General features: G+C 38.7%; 1 protein-coding gene across 1 annotated transcript in view; it reads left to right on the forward strand.

Annotated features, from left to right (window-relative positions):
* The window catches only part of LOC122540420 (dihydropyrimidinase-related protein 5), a 65,175-nt gene that overhangs the window by 26,454 nt on the left and 22,025 nt on the right, over positions 1-16,696 (forward strand). The window contains exons 3-8 of the mRNA XM_043676164.2: positions 3,363-3,542; positions 3,772-3,840; positions 6,585-6,629; positions 6,728-6,803; positions 11,033-11,189; positions 14,631-14,772. Of these exons, the coding sequence (XP_043532099.2) occupies positions 3,363-3,542; positions 3,772-3,840; positions 6,585-6,629; positions 6,728-6,803; positions 11,033-11,189; positions 14,631-14,772 (669 nt within the window). The remainder of the gene's footprint in view (positions 1-3,362; positions 3,543-3,771; positions 3,841-6,584; positions 6,630-6,727; positions 6,804-11,032; positions 11,190-14,630; positions 14,773-16,696) is intronic.

The raw sequence follows: 16,696 nt of genomic DNA on the forward strand, positions 1-16,696 counted from the left end.
TCCACATTCCTGCATGAATGTTGCCCCCACCCACTTCTAGAATGTTTAGCTTCTGGAGAAAGACAGTAGAGTTTAACTCGTTAACATTTCATTAATCTCCAGGGAGAGAGTACAATTTAATCTTTTAACATTATACTCCAACTGATCCATGCAATATGATAGGATTCGCAGCCAAAGACACTTCCTGCAGGCATAATCATCATTAACATGAAAACTCTCTCTAAACTTCTACATCCAACAGGAAGAGCAATCACTCTATTAAAGACCATCTTTGCTCCTTCACAATTAATAGACCCAGAAAATAGCACCGTCTTATTGCTGTAAAAAAATGTGCTTCAGGCTAACCTAGTTCTCATGGTTTATATTTTTAAAATTTAAGCAAGGGACAGATCTCAATAAAACATATAATCAAGAAGAAACCCACTCTACTCATTCCTGCAGACTTTCAGCAAGGTTACACAAAAACTGTGCACTTATCTTTTCCTGTGCTGTGAGCTCTCCCACACAGGTTCCTCCAAGGTAAGCTGTGAATTTTGCTGTTTGTTAATTTTTCCTAGACACACTCTGATGTCCAGAGATACATGAACTCAAACAGCAAAGGTGGTAACTGTGCAGATTCCCTGCTGTGTTAGTTAGCAGTATAGGTTTCTTTCTCTCTCTCTCTCTCTCTCTCTCTTACTGACCATGTAGTCGCTGCCTTTGTCTGTCATCCTCCTTTTAAAGGTGCAGCTGTTTTGTTCTTTTCTCTCCCAAAGTTCCAAAACAATTCAACGGCCTATAAAACAGTAATTGCTGTTCCTGAAATTCTAGGAAATCACCTCCAATGCCTCAAAAAAGGAGAAGCTCTTCGAGCCACAATTTTTTTCCCATCCTCCATTTCTTTCTGCATTTTGTACCCTTAATATCCTTGTAATGTCTGTCTGTTTATGAAGAGGAGAATTTAAGAAGGGGTAGAGGTAATTTTCAAAGCTATAATTTAGCAGTTCAGGTTCCTAATTGTCATTGTTTAAAGACTGTTTGTATACAATAAAGTTATTTTCTTGTTAAGTGCAGAAACAAGGTGAGCATTTTCTTTTAACCAGAGTTTGTCAGTCAGTTAAATTGAATAGTTTGACTATATTTTTCATATTTGTGACTAGTCTGGGATTAGTGGGGCTTAATTTCCAATGCATTACCCCAGTGAGTCATGACAATAGAAAACGTGCAACACAACATCTACATGACCATGTTTGAAACAAACAGTGATTCATATTTTTCCCTTATAATCCATAAAATAATTTTCTTAGCCAGTAAAATGGTTATTTGGGTATATCTGTTCATCAATTGCAATTTCTCAGATTTGCTCCAACTATAACTTGTACACCAGCCGTTCCTATGTCTGTTGGTCTTCTCAACATCAAATATTTCTGTTGAAGGAACATGAATGAATGTGTGGAATAAAGTACAGTCTGGAATATGAAAGCATAGTCAAAAGCATCCATAGTCTTTTTTTTTAAGGTGGAAGACTGGAAAGCTAGTAGATTTTAATATTTTGAGAAATTTGGCTCCTGCACCTTGCATGCAAGTACAACATGCAATTTGGAAGACTCGTGTGTAGCCTTTATTGGAATTGAATAAAGTACATCGAATCACATTTTTAGACTATGCCTTCTTGCCCTCGATTCTCCAACAGGTTGAAATAGTTTCTCGATCAATTCAATATGTTGCTTTTATATTTTACATTTCAATGTGGGCAAAACGTCTTCTGTGGTGAGACAACGCCAGAAATATACTATGTACTCAAGTGCATCTTTCCATAGGAAAAAAGAATTTGTCATAGGAGGGATACGGTAGAGATTACAAGATTGAATCATGAGATGAGAGGATTGTGCTTTGAAGAGTGTTTGAGTAGAATTGGCCTTTAATCTTTGGAATTTAGTAGAATGAAAAGTGATCATATTATTCTTGGTGGGCTTGGTCAGACAGATTTTAAGTGACTTTTGTTACAACACTGGGTAACACAGAAAAGATTTATTCCATGCGGTAATCTGTGAAAACTCAAGACGCCAAGAACTAGTTAAAGTAAAATGTAACAACTTTATTTCTTAAAGTATAACAGGAATAATTAACTAACAACCATTTAAACTCCTTCCTCTAATCTATCTTTTACTTTCCCTTCCATAATACTAGTCTTATAAAACCCCCGAGTAATATTTATCAAAAAATTCAAATTTCAAAACCAGCCAGCTGTTGTATCTTCCTCTTAGATTTGCTCTCTAGGTCGTTGTCAATATTTTTTCTCTGTGCAAACTCCTTCTCTAGGTACCTCTCAGAGAGTTCTTACTAGCAGGAGAAAGTGAGGACTGCAGATGCTGGAGATCAGAGCTGAAAATGTGTTGCTGGAAAAGCGCAGCAGGTCATGCAGCATTAAAGGAGCAGGAGAATCGATGTTTCGGGCATGAGACCTTCTTCAGGAAGAAGCCCTGAAGAAGGGCTCATGCCCGAAATGTCGATTCTCCTGCTCCTTGGATGCTGCCTGACCTGCTGCGCTTTTCCAGCAACACATTTTCAGTTCTTACTAGCAGCCTACATCTGTTGGTCTTTTGGCGGTTCTCCCCTAAATGTTCAATTTTCCTGGTCTTATACCCCCAAAGCATTGGATTGTCAATATACTCAATTCAAATTTGATTGGAGCTTGTTTTTTTTGGGGGGGGGGGGGTTATAATTTAAACGGATTGGCCTAATTTAAATTTGTTTTTGTCACCAGGCAACCAGCTACCCTAGCTGCTGGACCACATGTTACATTGTATTTTATTCAGAACACTTGGTGCTGTCAGGTAGTTCTGCCAGCTTTTAACTCTCTTAAAGGTACAGTACACCCACATCTTCATAACACTCTTTACCCTGGCTGGAGAATCTAAAACTAAGAATTACAGAATAAGGAGTTGCCTAATTATGAGGAAAAGTTTCTTCACTGCAGTGGTCGTGAATCTTTGGAAATGTCTCCCCAGAAGTCTGTGAATGCTCAGTCATTGAGTACTTTTAAGATAGTATTAAATAGTTTATTGATTGTTAAGGGAATTAAGTGTAATGGACATAAGTTAGGAGAGTGAAGTCACACGACACCAGGTTATACTCTAACAGGTTTATTTGAAATCACAAGCTTGAGGAGCGCTGCTCCTTTGTCAGGTTCACCTGGTGTTGTGTGACTTCTAACCTTGTCCACCCCAAACCAATGCCAGCATCTCCATATTATTGAATAACAGAACAGGATTACAAGACACTGTGTAGTCTTCTATTCTTATTTCTTATGCTCTAAATAAAAATGATGTAAAATAAGTGCATTTTTAGATCATATCTTCAACATTTTTCTCTTTATATAGGTGCAATTTGAAATGGAAGAACTAGTGAAGGAGCATGGAGTGAATTCTTTCCAGACTTACATGACCTATAAGGATCAATACATGCTGCGGGATAATGAACTTTACCAAGCTTTTCGTGCATGTAAAAGTCTTGGTGCCATACCTTGTGTGCATGCTGAAAATGGAGAGCTAGTAGCAGAGGTAAATATTTCCATTTAATCTGATGTATCAACACTGAAAATTGATTGAATTATGTCATAATTTTAGATTATTTAAATTTTAATCTGATGTGTGCATTCAATGCAGCAGAACTTGTAGTAGCATCAGTCCTAATGCAGATGAACTGATAGGAATTAAATATTTCTGTAACCTAATTTGGTTCTTGAATGGGGCAATGTACAGTACTATAACTTTTTCTTTTGTTTTTTAGGGTGCAAAAGAAGCTCTTGAATTGGGAATCACTGGGCCTGAGGGATTGGACATCAGCAGACCTGAGGAGGTTTGTCCTATCAAATGGTTAAGGCAGATTAAGTGTCTAAAATAAATATGAAATGATATTCACCTAAACTCTATATATATATTAATAACATATGGTTGCTTTTATTTTCAAGTAAATAGAAGCCTTTTCCACAGATAGCAAACTAAACTTGGGGGAAAAAGACATTGAAAGGAAGCAATGCCATACATAAATTTAAATAGTTTATTCTATTCATTAATTGCATGTTTCTGTCTGTCTGCTTATTTTAAAACAATTGGAAATTCATCTTTGGTAACTCTGGGGACTAGGGCATAGGGATGATCATGAAGTAGGCTGTACTTATCTCCTAGAAAGAAATAAGAGGAGCCCATGAGATTGTCATTAAGATTGAGATCATCCAATTAGCTGACTAAACCTGTTGGACTGTAACCTGATGTTGTCTGATTTTTAACTTTGTCCACTCCAGTCCAACACCAACACCTCCACATCGTACCTTCTTTGTAGAAGCTGACCAGGCCAAACTTTTCTGAATATTTCCCTTCTGTCTTATTTGTGAATTTAATCTTCCTCTAGTTTCTGTACTGTTTCTCCTCATGAACTCCTCACCCTATTTGCACTAAACTGCTGACCACCTAGCTATTCTTCCTGACTCCAATGATAATTGTGCCCTCCCACAGTATCAAATCAGTCCTTGTTAATGACACAAATGATATTATGCTTGCCTGTGTTAAAAGTAAACTATACTTCTTCATTCTTCTCTGCCTGCAGCTGTTGACTTGGTGAAATGTACCATCCTCATCCCAAACCTCTCCACAACTCTAAATTTTGATAAGACTGCATATGCCTGATTCTATGTTGACACATCTGTTTCAGGTAGAGCATTGTCTGTAGTGGTTTCTCTTCCATTCCTGAATTGTGCCTCTAGTGTGCTCCAATAGTTTGTCATTGACAATGTCCTATTTCTTATTTGCATGCTACCCCTTGGTGACATCATCCAAGACATACATTAGTTCCCTCCCATAGGCTATCCATATCCAGCCCTACTTCACCACCAGCTCTCTCCATTCCTCCACTGTATCTGACACCTAGTCGCTGGAATTCCAACCCTAACAGCATTGTGAGCCAACCCACAGCAGGTGGACTGCAGCAGTTCAAGAAGGCAGGTCGCCACCACCTTCTCAAGGACAACTAGGGGTGGGCAATAAAGGCTGGCCGGCCATCGACACCCAACTCCCACAAATGAATAAAATAGGATAATTAAAGTCTAGGATTGGAAGAGCCGAAATTTCCTCCAGTTAATATTGGGAAATCTGAACCATTACTTCCAGTCTCAAAGACAATTGCATTGCCACTAACATCACCCTCTCTTTGGCACCTCTCTGAGGTTAAATCAGATTTTTTGCACTGCTGGTGTCACATTTGGCAGCTAGCTGAACTTCCAACCACATATCCATGCCACTACTAAACAGAACTGCAGATGCTAGAAATCAGAAATTCAAACAGAAATTGCTGGAAAAACTCAGCAGGTCTGGCCATGTCTGAAGAGACAAATCAGGGTCAATGTTTCAAGTCCAATGATGGGACTGAAACATTAACTCCGATTTATCTCCATCAGTGCTGCCAGTCCTGCTGAGCTTTTCCAGAAATTTCTGTTTTTATTGTCCATGCTGCCACTACTTATTTCTGCCTTTAGAACATAGCTTGGCACAATTCCTGGTTCTGCTCAGCGGCTACTTAAACCATCATCCATTTTGTCACTACCAGATTTGGTCCTTTTAGCCTAATTGTTCTCCCAGATTATATTCTTTGTATTCTTTAGATCTTCAAAATGCTCAAACTCATGCCAAGTCCTATTGCTATTAGCCTTCACCACTGTGCTGACTGATATTGGATCCAGGTTAAGCAGTAGCTGCATTTTAAAAATGTCATTGTTTCAAATTTGTGTGTGGACCCTATGTCCAATCTCCTGCATCTTTATATCCTTCCATGGTATCAGTGTACCTCCAGTTCTGTGATTTTAGATCTCTTTGCACATCTCTTTTCCCCCTTAATATGATCCTTTAATTCCTACCTCTTTGACCAAGTTTTTGCCTATTTGCCCCAGTGGCTGAACATTAGAGCAGGTTTGATAGCGCTCCTGTAAAGTGCCTCAGTATTTTACTATGTTAGGTGCATTTTGCTGAAATTGGATTGCATTGCATAATTTGGCTTTGTGGAAGTATGCAGTATGATACAAGTTAGATAACATTTGATTTCAGTGTAAGTTTCAAAGTGTTAGTAACTGTTATGCCATGGAAATAGAAAACGTGTCCATTTTGAGCTGAGATGTGAATGAAAAACACACAAGAAGCTGAGTAAGCTTCTGTTTAACTTGTTTGCCAATCAAAATAATGCTGGTTCAGTAAGTTCTCAATATGTTTTGTCAATATAATGTTAAGCTTTTTTTTGTCTCAAAAAATTTTGGATATTTAAATGTAGATGATTTAAAATATATGATTGTTAATTGTTGGAACTATTGGATGTTCCCCAGCAGTCATATTAAAACTGCACATGAAGGTAAGTTGTTCATTAGAATTGTTGCAGGGAATATTGTTGGAACTTGCAAAAGCTAAAAAACCTTATTTTAAAATTCAGTAATCTTATCTTATTTACTGCAAAGTTCCTAAATGTATTTTGGAAAATTGAAAGCTGTTCTGATTTATTTTCCACTAAATGTAATTTGTGGATGAAAAATGTTTAAAGTATTTCTTTCTTACTTCACACAGCTTGAGGCGGAAGCAACACATCGTGCCATCACAATTGCCAATAGAGTGAGTTTTGCAGTTAAGAATTTATGCATTAAATATATACTCTTTGGTGTTTCAGCTGAGCTCCATATCTAACTCTTCCCATTAACATCCAATTGCAGACCCATTGTCCATTATATTTGGTTAATGTCTCAAGCAAATCTGCAGGTGATGTTATTGCTTCTGCAAAAATGCAAGGTAAGCGTGGTACTGGAGTATGTAAAAACAAAACTAGTTACATCCAGTGCATTTATTCTCCAACATTACACATAAATTTGTTCTCGATCAGGTTGCATGTGACAATGTTCTACATCTCGTGGTAAAGATGAAATAGTACTTAGGAAATGTATGATTCTTAAATGTTATTTATAGAGTTCTGTTTTGTCAAATTGAACTATAGAGTCATTGTCATACAGCATCGAAATAGACCCTTTGCTCCATTCAGTCCATGCCGAACATAATTCCAAACGAAACTAGTCCTACCTGCCTGCTCCTGGCTCATGTCCCTCCAAACCTTTCCTATTCAAGTATCTATCCAAATGTCTTTTAAACGTTGTAATTGTAACCACATCCTCCACTTTCTCAGGAAGTTCACTCCATATGTGAACCACCCTCTGTGTAAAAATAATTTGCCTCTTATGTCTTTTTTAAACCTCTCTTCTCTCACCTTAAAAATGTGCCCCCCAGTCTTGAAATCACCCATCCTAGGGAAAAGACAACCATTAACTGAATATATATCTCTCATTATTTTATAAACTTCTGTCAGATTGCTTCTCAATCTCCTATGCTCCTGTGAAAAATGCCTCAGCTTATCCAGCCTTTCTTTATACCTCAAACCTTCCATAACATCCTGGTCAATCTTTTCTAAACCCTCTCCGGCTTGATAAATGTCCTTCCTATAACTGGACAACCAGAACTGGATGCAGTATTCCAGAAGAGGCCTCACCCATGTCCTATACAACCTGAACATGACGTCCCAACTCCTATACTTAAAGGACTGAACAATGAAGGCAAAGGTGCCTTTTTACCTACCCCATCTCTGCGTCACAAACTTCAAAGAATAATGTACCTGCACCCCTAAGTTCCTGATGAAGGGCTTTTGCCTGAAATGTCGATTTTGCTGCTCATTGGATGCTGCCTGAATTGCTGTGCTCTTCCAGCACCACTGATCCAGAATCTGGTTTCCAGCATCTGCAGTCATTGTTTTTACCCCTCTGTACTACAACACTACCCAAGGCCCTGCCATTGGTTGTGTAAGTCCTACCCTTGTTTGTTGTACTAAAATGGAATACCTCGCCTTTACCCAGACTGAACTCCAGAGCCAAAGGTTGCATTATTACTAACTAGGTCATGGAGAAGGTTGTACCTTGAGGGATAAGTCCTTTCTTCACTTCAATTTTTTTAAACACCCTGTGGATCCTTTTTTAACAAGCTGTGAACAACTTTTTAATGCATTATATCTTCCAAACAGATAGAACAAGTAATGTTGACTTGAGAAACCTAGATTGTTTTGAATTGCCTACCAAATTGTACCTTTCTAAATGACCATCATACATCTTTTTGAAAGAGAGAGCCTTTCATTTGACAAGCTTGAGGCTTAAGGATAACTGTCTGAATCTTAATGACTGATCCTAGCAGGCAAGAAACTTTATAAAATAAAGGGCAAGCACTTGACTGTCAAGTACCGGCAAGCATGCATGTTTTCAATCACACTTTAGGAACTCAGAGGAAATTTCATCAGGAAATAGCAGCCATGCCTTTTATCTTAAATTCGCAGTGCTTACTGTTCAAATGAAAAGTTTTAGAGCAGAAATAGTTCATAATTTGAAATCACATGGAGCCCTACTTCCATCATAAAGCTGAATTCTTACTTTAGGAGATGACTATAACATTATTTTCTTTGTCTCAGTACATCAAGTCATTTAGGGTGTAGGTTTGCTTGCTGAGCTGTAGGTTTGATATCCAGACGTTTTATTACCTGGCTAGGTAACATCATCATTGGCGACCTCCAAGTGAAGCGAAGCTGTTGTCTTCTGCTTTCTATTTATATCTTTCTCCTGGATGGGGTTCCTGGGGTTTGTGGTGATGTCATTTCCTGTTTGTTTTCTGAGGGGTTGATAGATGGCATCTAGATCTATGCAAGGACTGCCACAAACACTACGTAGGACAAACAGGAAGAAAGTTAGCCACCAGGATACACGAACACCAGCTAGCCACAAAAAGACATGACCCTCTCTCTCTCATAGCCCTAAACACGGATGAAAAAAACCCACCATTTCGACTGGGACAACACATCTATCCTGGTAAAAACAATGACTGCAGATGCTGGAAACCAGATTCTGGATCAGTGGTGCTGGAAGAGCACAGCAATTCAGGCAGCATCCGAGGACAGGCAAAATCGACGTTTCGGGCAAAAGCCCTTCATCAGGAATAAAGGCAGAGAGCCTGAAGTGTGGAGAGATAAGCTAGAGGAGGGTGGGGGTGGGGATAGAGTAGCATAGAGTACAATAGGTCAGTGGGGAAGGAGATGAAGGTGCTAGGTCAGGGAGGAGAGGGTGGAGTGGATAGGTGGAAAAGGAGCTGGGCAGGTCGGACAAGTCTGGACAAGTCAGGGGATCGTGTTGCTTTCTAACCTCCAGCAACATCTATCCTGGGACAGGCTAAGCAAAGACATGCCAGAGAATTCCTAGAGGCCTGGCACTCCAACCACAACGCCATAAACAAACACATAGATCTAGATGCCATCTATCAACCCCTCAGAAAACGAACAGGAAATGACATCACCACAAACCCCAGGAACCCCATCCAGGAGAAAGATATAAATAGAAAGCAGGAGACAACAGCTTCGCTTCACTTGGAGGTCACCACTGATGATGTTACCTAGCCAGGTAATGAAACGTCTGGATATCAAACCTACAGCTCAGCGAGCAAACCTACACCCTAAACCTCAACCTGAGCTACAAACCTTGCAAACATCAAGTCATGACTATTTATTTAGGTATTTGTCAGATATTATTCAGCACTAAGAAAAGGCATTGTAAATCTTATTCAGTAATTTTAGATTTCTTGTTTGTTCCTCTGCTATCAAGAGTAGTTTATCTAAATTCGTTTAATTTCTTCAGACCTGAAAACAAATTCAGAATTTCTATTTAGAACTCGCCACTTCTCTTTCTCTGTCTCTCTTTCTCTCTATTAATTTTTCTCTCTCCCTGTTTTTTTTTTCTCTTTCTCCATCTTTCTTTCACTGCCTTCACTGGTCTACATACCCTTCATTTTTCTTTTAGTGATACATAATTTTGTCACATTTGGTTTTTTTTTGCTGTCACTCTGTTCTCTTCTAAGCACCTCCTTTTTAAAAAAAATCTGTCAACACAATGGTCTTTCTGGGTTGCTCAGTGGGGGTAACACACCTTTTAACTTTTGCCTAGAGACTTGAACTGCTCCTAGTCCCTACTTACCCAAGACCACAGTTTCAAAGCTTTTGTCAGTGGAGAAGGAAATGTTGATATGATTTTGATGATGGTCTAATAATAATAAAGAAAAGAATTAAAAACCTGCCTTTTCTTAAGGCCACAATTAGTTTTTGAATGATAACTCCTTAACAAGCTTGTTTTTATGTTTGGCTAGCATTGTGATTTAATCTTGTAAAAGTGCTTAATAATTTAACTTTCACTAAATTTGAGAACTAGGTGGAATCAATACATGTGTATTGTTTCTCTGTTACAGCTCTCTCCTGACTTTTTGCATTCACCATCTTAAATTGGCCTCTGTATAAATTTTCTTTGCCCCCTCCCTTGACCGTTCCAATATGTGACTTAATGATGTAGGCCAACAGGTGGATTATCTAATACTAGCCTACCTGAGCCTATCACTTTTACTAGTTCCTCCTTTGACCAGCTTTTACTCACCTGATGTAATATCTCATTCTATGGGCTGGTGTCGAATTTTGAATGATAGTGTTCATGCAAAGCAAATGAGATGTTCTGTTATGTTAAAAGAACAATGAGTGTCTCACCCATCTCACCTCATCCTTTGCTAATTATATACTCACAGCTGTGCTTTTTATCAATTATGTCAGAGTACCCAAAATGAGGGTCTGGCTGAATGAATGGTTCATACCTGATAAAGCTATTCATTAAATTCTACCAATATATTCTTTGCAGAAGATTCCTTTTAACAACAATATCCTCAAACTGGTCATGTGTGGAATTAAAGGTTAATACATGTTTGCAACAATATACATTAAGCCAAACTTATTCTACGCTTCATACAATGAAAGTGGGAACCTCTGACATACAGAATGAAGATAAAGTGAAGGACTGTATCTGTACATGTGACAAAAGTATATTTAAAATGCCAAGCTATAATTTGATGAATGAAGTATAGATATGCTGTTTTTTGAAATTCTAAACTTCAATCTTTTTAAGGCAAAATTATATATGGGGAAACAACACTAGCACACACAACTCTCAATGGATCAAGCTATTACCATCCGGACTGGTCTCACGCTGCTGCTCATGTTACTGCACCTCCTCTCCGACTGGATGCTAGCACTCCCAACTACCTCATGAGTCTGCTAGCCAAGTGAGTTTTAGTAACAAGCTAACCCATTCTTTTCCTTTAAGCACGCCACTTGAAGTTTGAAAACTATTTTGACTAAGTTGTAGTCAACTATGTTACATGTTTGCAGGTGCATCTGATAAATTGTGCTGCCTGAGTGATAATAGTGTGATAAATTGGCAAGTGCATTTTTAAAGTACTATGTATTATATAAATACTACATGGATTAGAATTTAGAGTTTTAATGTGGAAGTAATATGAATGCTAACAAAATGTGTCAATGGCCAAAAATCAAGTTGCCATTATTTTTATTTCAATGGCAAACTAAAAATGCTACAAATAATCATTATTTCTTCATCATGTTTTGGCCACTGTTTCTCGAAATTACTCCATCTGGTCTATGTATATAACAAGAAATACCTCTTATAACATAGTTAAAAATCACACAACACCAGGTTATAGTCCAAAAGATTTAATTGGAAGCACTAGCTTTCGGGGCACTGGAGTACACGATTGTAAGCTACAGTGTGATGTAACTGAAATGATACATTGGAAAAATACCTCGATTGTTTGTTAAGTCTCTCATCTGTTAGAATGACAATGTTAGTTTCACTTCTTTCATATGTAAATCACAAAACATTTTTTACATGCAAGTTACATTCTCAAGTGAACTTTAACAATTGGTGTCAGCCTAGATAATGTATTGGGTATTAGCACCTCTGTGTGCTACTGTCTGTGCCATAATGTTTAGACTGATACTAATCTAAAAAATGAATTAACAGAATCTTACATATATTCATACAGTTTTTGAGTAAAGTACAATGTAACTTTACAAGTACAAATTCACCCCACAAACTTATATGTGTATGTGGGTGTGTGTGTTGGAGAGTGGTGGTGGTGGTGGGATTGCGAGTGTCTCTTGTTTTATAACATAATGTTCGTTACTCCTTAGATACTGAAGCAGTTTATGCCTTTGTGCAGTAAAATTTGGGTAGTATTCAAGCCGGGACTGATAATTGACAAGTAGCTTTCATGTCATGCCAGTGCAAACTTGTCTCCAAACTTATCTCCAGTAAGAGGGCTGAACTATCTCCTGAATTTTCAATGGTACTATCATTAAGTCCCTTGCCATCAATGTTCTGGATTACCATTGACCAGAAAATTAACTTGGCTAAAGTGAGGACTGCAGATGCTGGAGATCAGAGTCAAGATTAGAGTGGTGCTGGAAAAGCACAGCAGGTCAGGCAGCAACCGAGGAGCAGGAAAATCGATGTTTTGGGCAAAAGCGTAATGAAGGGCTTTTGCCTAAAACATCGATTTTCCTGCTCCTTGGATGCTGCCTGACCTGCTGCGCTTTTCCAGAAAATTGACTTGTCCAGTCTCATAAATACTGTGGCTACACAAATAGGTCTAATGCCAGGAATTCTACATGTGTGACTCACCACCTGACTATCCAAAATCATTTCCTCATCTACAAGGCAGAAGGACTGTGATGAATATACTGCAGTTGCTTGGACGAGTATCGTGCCAACTCCCTTAAAACAAAATTGGTATTATCCAAGTCAAAGCAGCCTGCTTGATTAGCACCTGTTCCCCACCTTAAATACTGACTCCATCATTGAGCACACTATCTGCAGTGGATACTGTTTACAAAATGCACTGCAGCTCGCCGAGGCTTCTTAAGTAGCACTTACCAATCAACAATCTCTATCACCTGGAAAGACAAGGTAATGGTTGCAATGGAACAATACCACTTTCAAGTATCTCATCCACTATCCTAACCTGAAGATATTCTTCATTATCACTGGGTTAAAATCTTGGAGCTCCATACCTAAATGCACCACTGGAGAATTTTCATATCCCAGACTGCTATAATTAAAGAAGGTGCTTCAAGACATCTTCCTGGAGACAGTTATGGATGGGTAATAATTAGTTGTCTTGCCACTGACATCAATGATGTGAATTTTTTTACTTTAAAATAAAAGCAAAAACACAGATAATCATGCAAATTGAAAGTTACGAAACTTGATTTAAAGAAATATTTGTAAATGCTTCTAAACTGCTTCAGACTTGCCTTTTTACCTGAACACTAGGGCAGAAGTAATTGAATTGACTTAGGGAACTTCCAGGCGGTTGGACAAATTCTGAGCGACAAATGCATCAGCGAAAGGTATAAATTTTGCTTGGTTTCTTTAACTTCAGTGTGTTCATTTTGGCAATTTAGTTCAAGCGTACCTAACTGAAAGTTAATGTGTCATTAATGTGAAGTTGTCCACTGGTTGGAAAAAAAGAATGGCAGAATATCATTCAAATGGCCATAGATTGTGAAATGTTGATGCACAAAGGGACTTGGGTGTCCTTGTACAGTGTCACTGAAAGCAAACAAACAGCAAGAGTTAGAAAGATAAATAGTATGTTGGCTTCCATTACAAAAAGATTTGACAACAGAACCAAGGAAGCCTTACTGTTGTTTTGCAGGGCCTTGATGAGACAATGCCTGGAGTGTTATGTGCAGTTTTGGTCTCCTTGAAGATGAAGGTTCACTATACTGATTCTGGGCAGGTTTATATATGAGGAGAGATTGGGTCAACTGGGATTATATTCACTGACGTTTAGAGGAATGAAATGGGATCTCATTAAAACATATTAAATTCTGACAAGGCTGCAGAGACTGGATGCAGGGATGTGGTTTCCTGTGGTCCACCGTTCCAGAGCAAGTGGTCATGGACTCAGGATACTCAGTGTTTCAGACTGAGATGAGGAGATGTGTTTTCTTTTAGACAGTGGTAAATCTGTGAAAATCTCTACTACATAAAACTGTGGAGGCCAGGTCACTGAAGATATTTAAGGAAGAAATAGATTTCTGGAGACTAAAGATCTCAAAGGGTATGAGGAAAGAGTGGGAGTATGTCATTAAGATGGAGACCAACCATGATCATGTTGAATGGTGAAGCTGGCTCAGTAGCCCAAATGGTCTACTCTTTGTTTCTGAATGACTGAGGTATAAGTGATAGCTTGTTAGAAAAAATTTCTGCATAGTGTGCACAAAGCCACTAATAATTTTGACTTAACAGTTTAGTTGGGAATTACGGCATAAATGTTTTGATCAAGTTGAAGACTGGATGCAATGTCTGCCACTAGCATTAAGTGAAAGCGACTCACCTACCGGTGTGGCTTATCCTGTATTGAGTGGCCATTTGTTTAGCAGCTAGATTTTGGAATGGGAACATTCTGAGAGTTTGCTTTTTTGTAAATAGCTTCAATAAGAATCATAAATCTTCAGTGGGAAGTCAGGGCAGAAAAATATATATTGCATAACTATGAAATATGTTATCGTAATTAACCTTAAATTGAAATTATCAAAACTTGAATTCAATATAAAATCTTTCAAGACAGAAGTACCTAATACCAATACTTCATTTAAAGACTGATTAAGTATTATTACTGTTCTTTTATTTTTCTTAGTGATACCATTAATGTCGTTGCTTCGGATCACCGTCCATTTACTATCAAGCAAAAAGCTATAGGGAAAGAGGATTTTACTAAAATTCCTCATGGTGTTACTGGAGTGCAGGACAGAATGACTGTTATCTGGGAGAAAGGAGTGGTATGTTTGATATTCCTTTGATATCTTTGATGTTGATTAGTATTACTTGTACATTAGGAAGTCTCACAAATTATGGTAATTATTGTAAACTGGAGAAGATCTTTCAAACATTCAAGCTAATTTCAATCACAGTTATTTCCTCAATTTTTCTTGTGAACTTGCATACATCAGAATGAGGTTGCCATACAGTAGAATAGAATGAGGTTTAATTTATATCACTGTATTGTTGATGTTAGAATAGTTGGAACGTATTAGAAGAACATCCCTGATACATTGTATATTTTCCCTTTCCTACATTCTTCTTGATTTCTTGAAAAGGTTGCTATTGCATTCTTTAATTGATTTGATTTATTTATTGTTACTTGTATTTTATTGCAAAAAACAAAGGACCCTCGATTATCCGAACGAGATGGTTGGGCACCATTTTGTTTGGATAATCGATTATTCAGTTAATTGATTAAATGCCTTTCCTCTGGGGCTCGGAGTTTTTGAAGTTTGCTCCCCATTCAGGAGAGTAGGCAGCAGCACAGAGTGCGTGGACCACCCCACCAAACCCACCCGCTGTTCATCCCCGCCCCCCCCCCCCCCCCCCCAGGGCAGCTGGACTGGATGCTGCTGCCTCTGTGGGGTAAGTCTCCACATACACACACACACCTTTTTACTGCAACTTTTTGATAGGTTCCACCTTTGCCCTGTACAGGAACAATGTTGGAGAGATTATCTGGGGAAGGGGGGATGTAGGGTACACCCCTCTTTAGAACTCCAGGGAAAGTGTGGGATGAGAGAGGGGGCGGAAGGTCAGTCATTTGGAGACAGTGCCTGTTTAATCATTGTAAACAAAACACGCGATCACTGCTGGAAACATGTCTTTGATGTAATGTTTCTATCGGGACCTCAAGATCTCCTTTGGATGATCCTATATTCGGATAATTGATATTCAGATAATCGAGGTTCCTCTGTATTGCGTTGTCGCCACCATTCTCTGTGAAGAGAAATCAAAGTTAACATCACGAGTCCGGTGACTCTTCCTCACTGGACCCAAAACATTAACTTCTTCACAGATGCTGCCAGACTTGCTGAGCATTTCCAGCAACTTCTGTTTTTGTTTCAATTCTTTATTCAAAGTGGGAAAATGAATAATATTGTATGTCCTAACTTTTAACATCATACTGAAATTTTCCATTTTATCAGATCAATTGATAAACATTACTGTTGGAGTTACGTAATTGGAAGTACTCTTCTGATTTTGCTAAATGTTTATTTTTCTTAGGTCTTGTGTATTGAAGTTTGTATAGGTAACACTGGGTGGGATTGCCTTCACCTCGGAGGTGATGGGGCCAATAACGTGAAGGGAAAATCATCAGGCAGGTTGACACTAACCGGATATCTGTCCCCCACCCACTACCTAGGCAGCCTTCCTAACGTGTTGTCAATTAATGGCCATTTAAGTCACTTGACCTATCCTCAGTCCGATTACCTACATTCCTGTCAGGTGTGAGAAGTTGCTGCTTTCCTGACAGAGAAACCAGGGTAGTTTGCTTGCTGAGCTGATGGTCTCCATATTCCCCAATCTTGGTTAACGGATGGGGACAGGGAGATGGACACTGAAAGCTACCCTCTTCCTTCGGACTCTCTATTGCCACAATGCCCACCCTGCAATCAAGCCCCAAAAAAATGCTTGCTGTTTTCGCTGTGCAGTTGTTCATGTCTGTGCAACCTGGGCCTGGGTCTCCAGCAACTCTGCCCAATGGACAACATTGAAATATGCTTTATCAGGCAGACTTCCTTGCTCTTGGCGGGGGGGTGGGGGAATGGTTAGGCATGACAAAAGATGCCTGCCTCCATTAACGTTGACTCTGTTAGTGACTTTTCCTGCCTTGCATCTGGGACATTGATTTACTTGGGTACAGATCATGGAGAAAAT

Source organism: Chiloscyllium plagiosum, unplaced genomic scaffold (genome assembly GCF_037043375.1).
Source record: "Chiloscyllium plagiosum isolate Xiang-an unplaced genomic scaffold, Cpla_swu_hap1 HiC_scaffold_3, whole genome shotgun sequence".
Taxonomy (NCBI): domain Eukaryota; kingdom Metazoa; phylum Chordata; class Chondrichthyes; order Orectolobiformes; family Hemiscylliidae; genus Chiloscyllium; species Chiloscyllium plagiosum.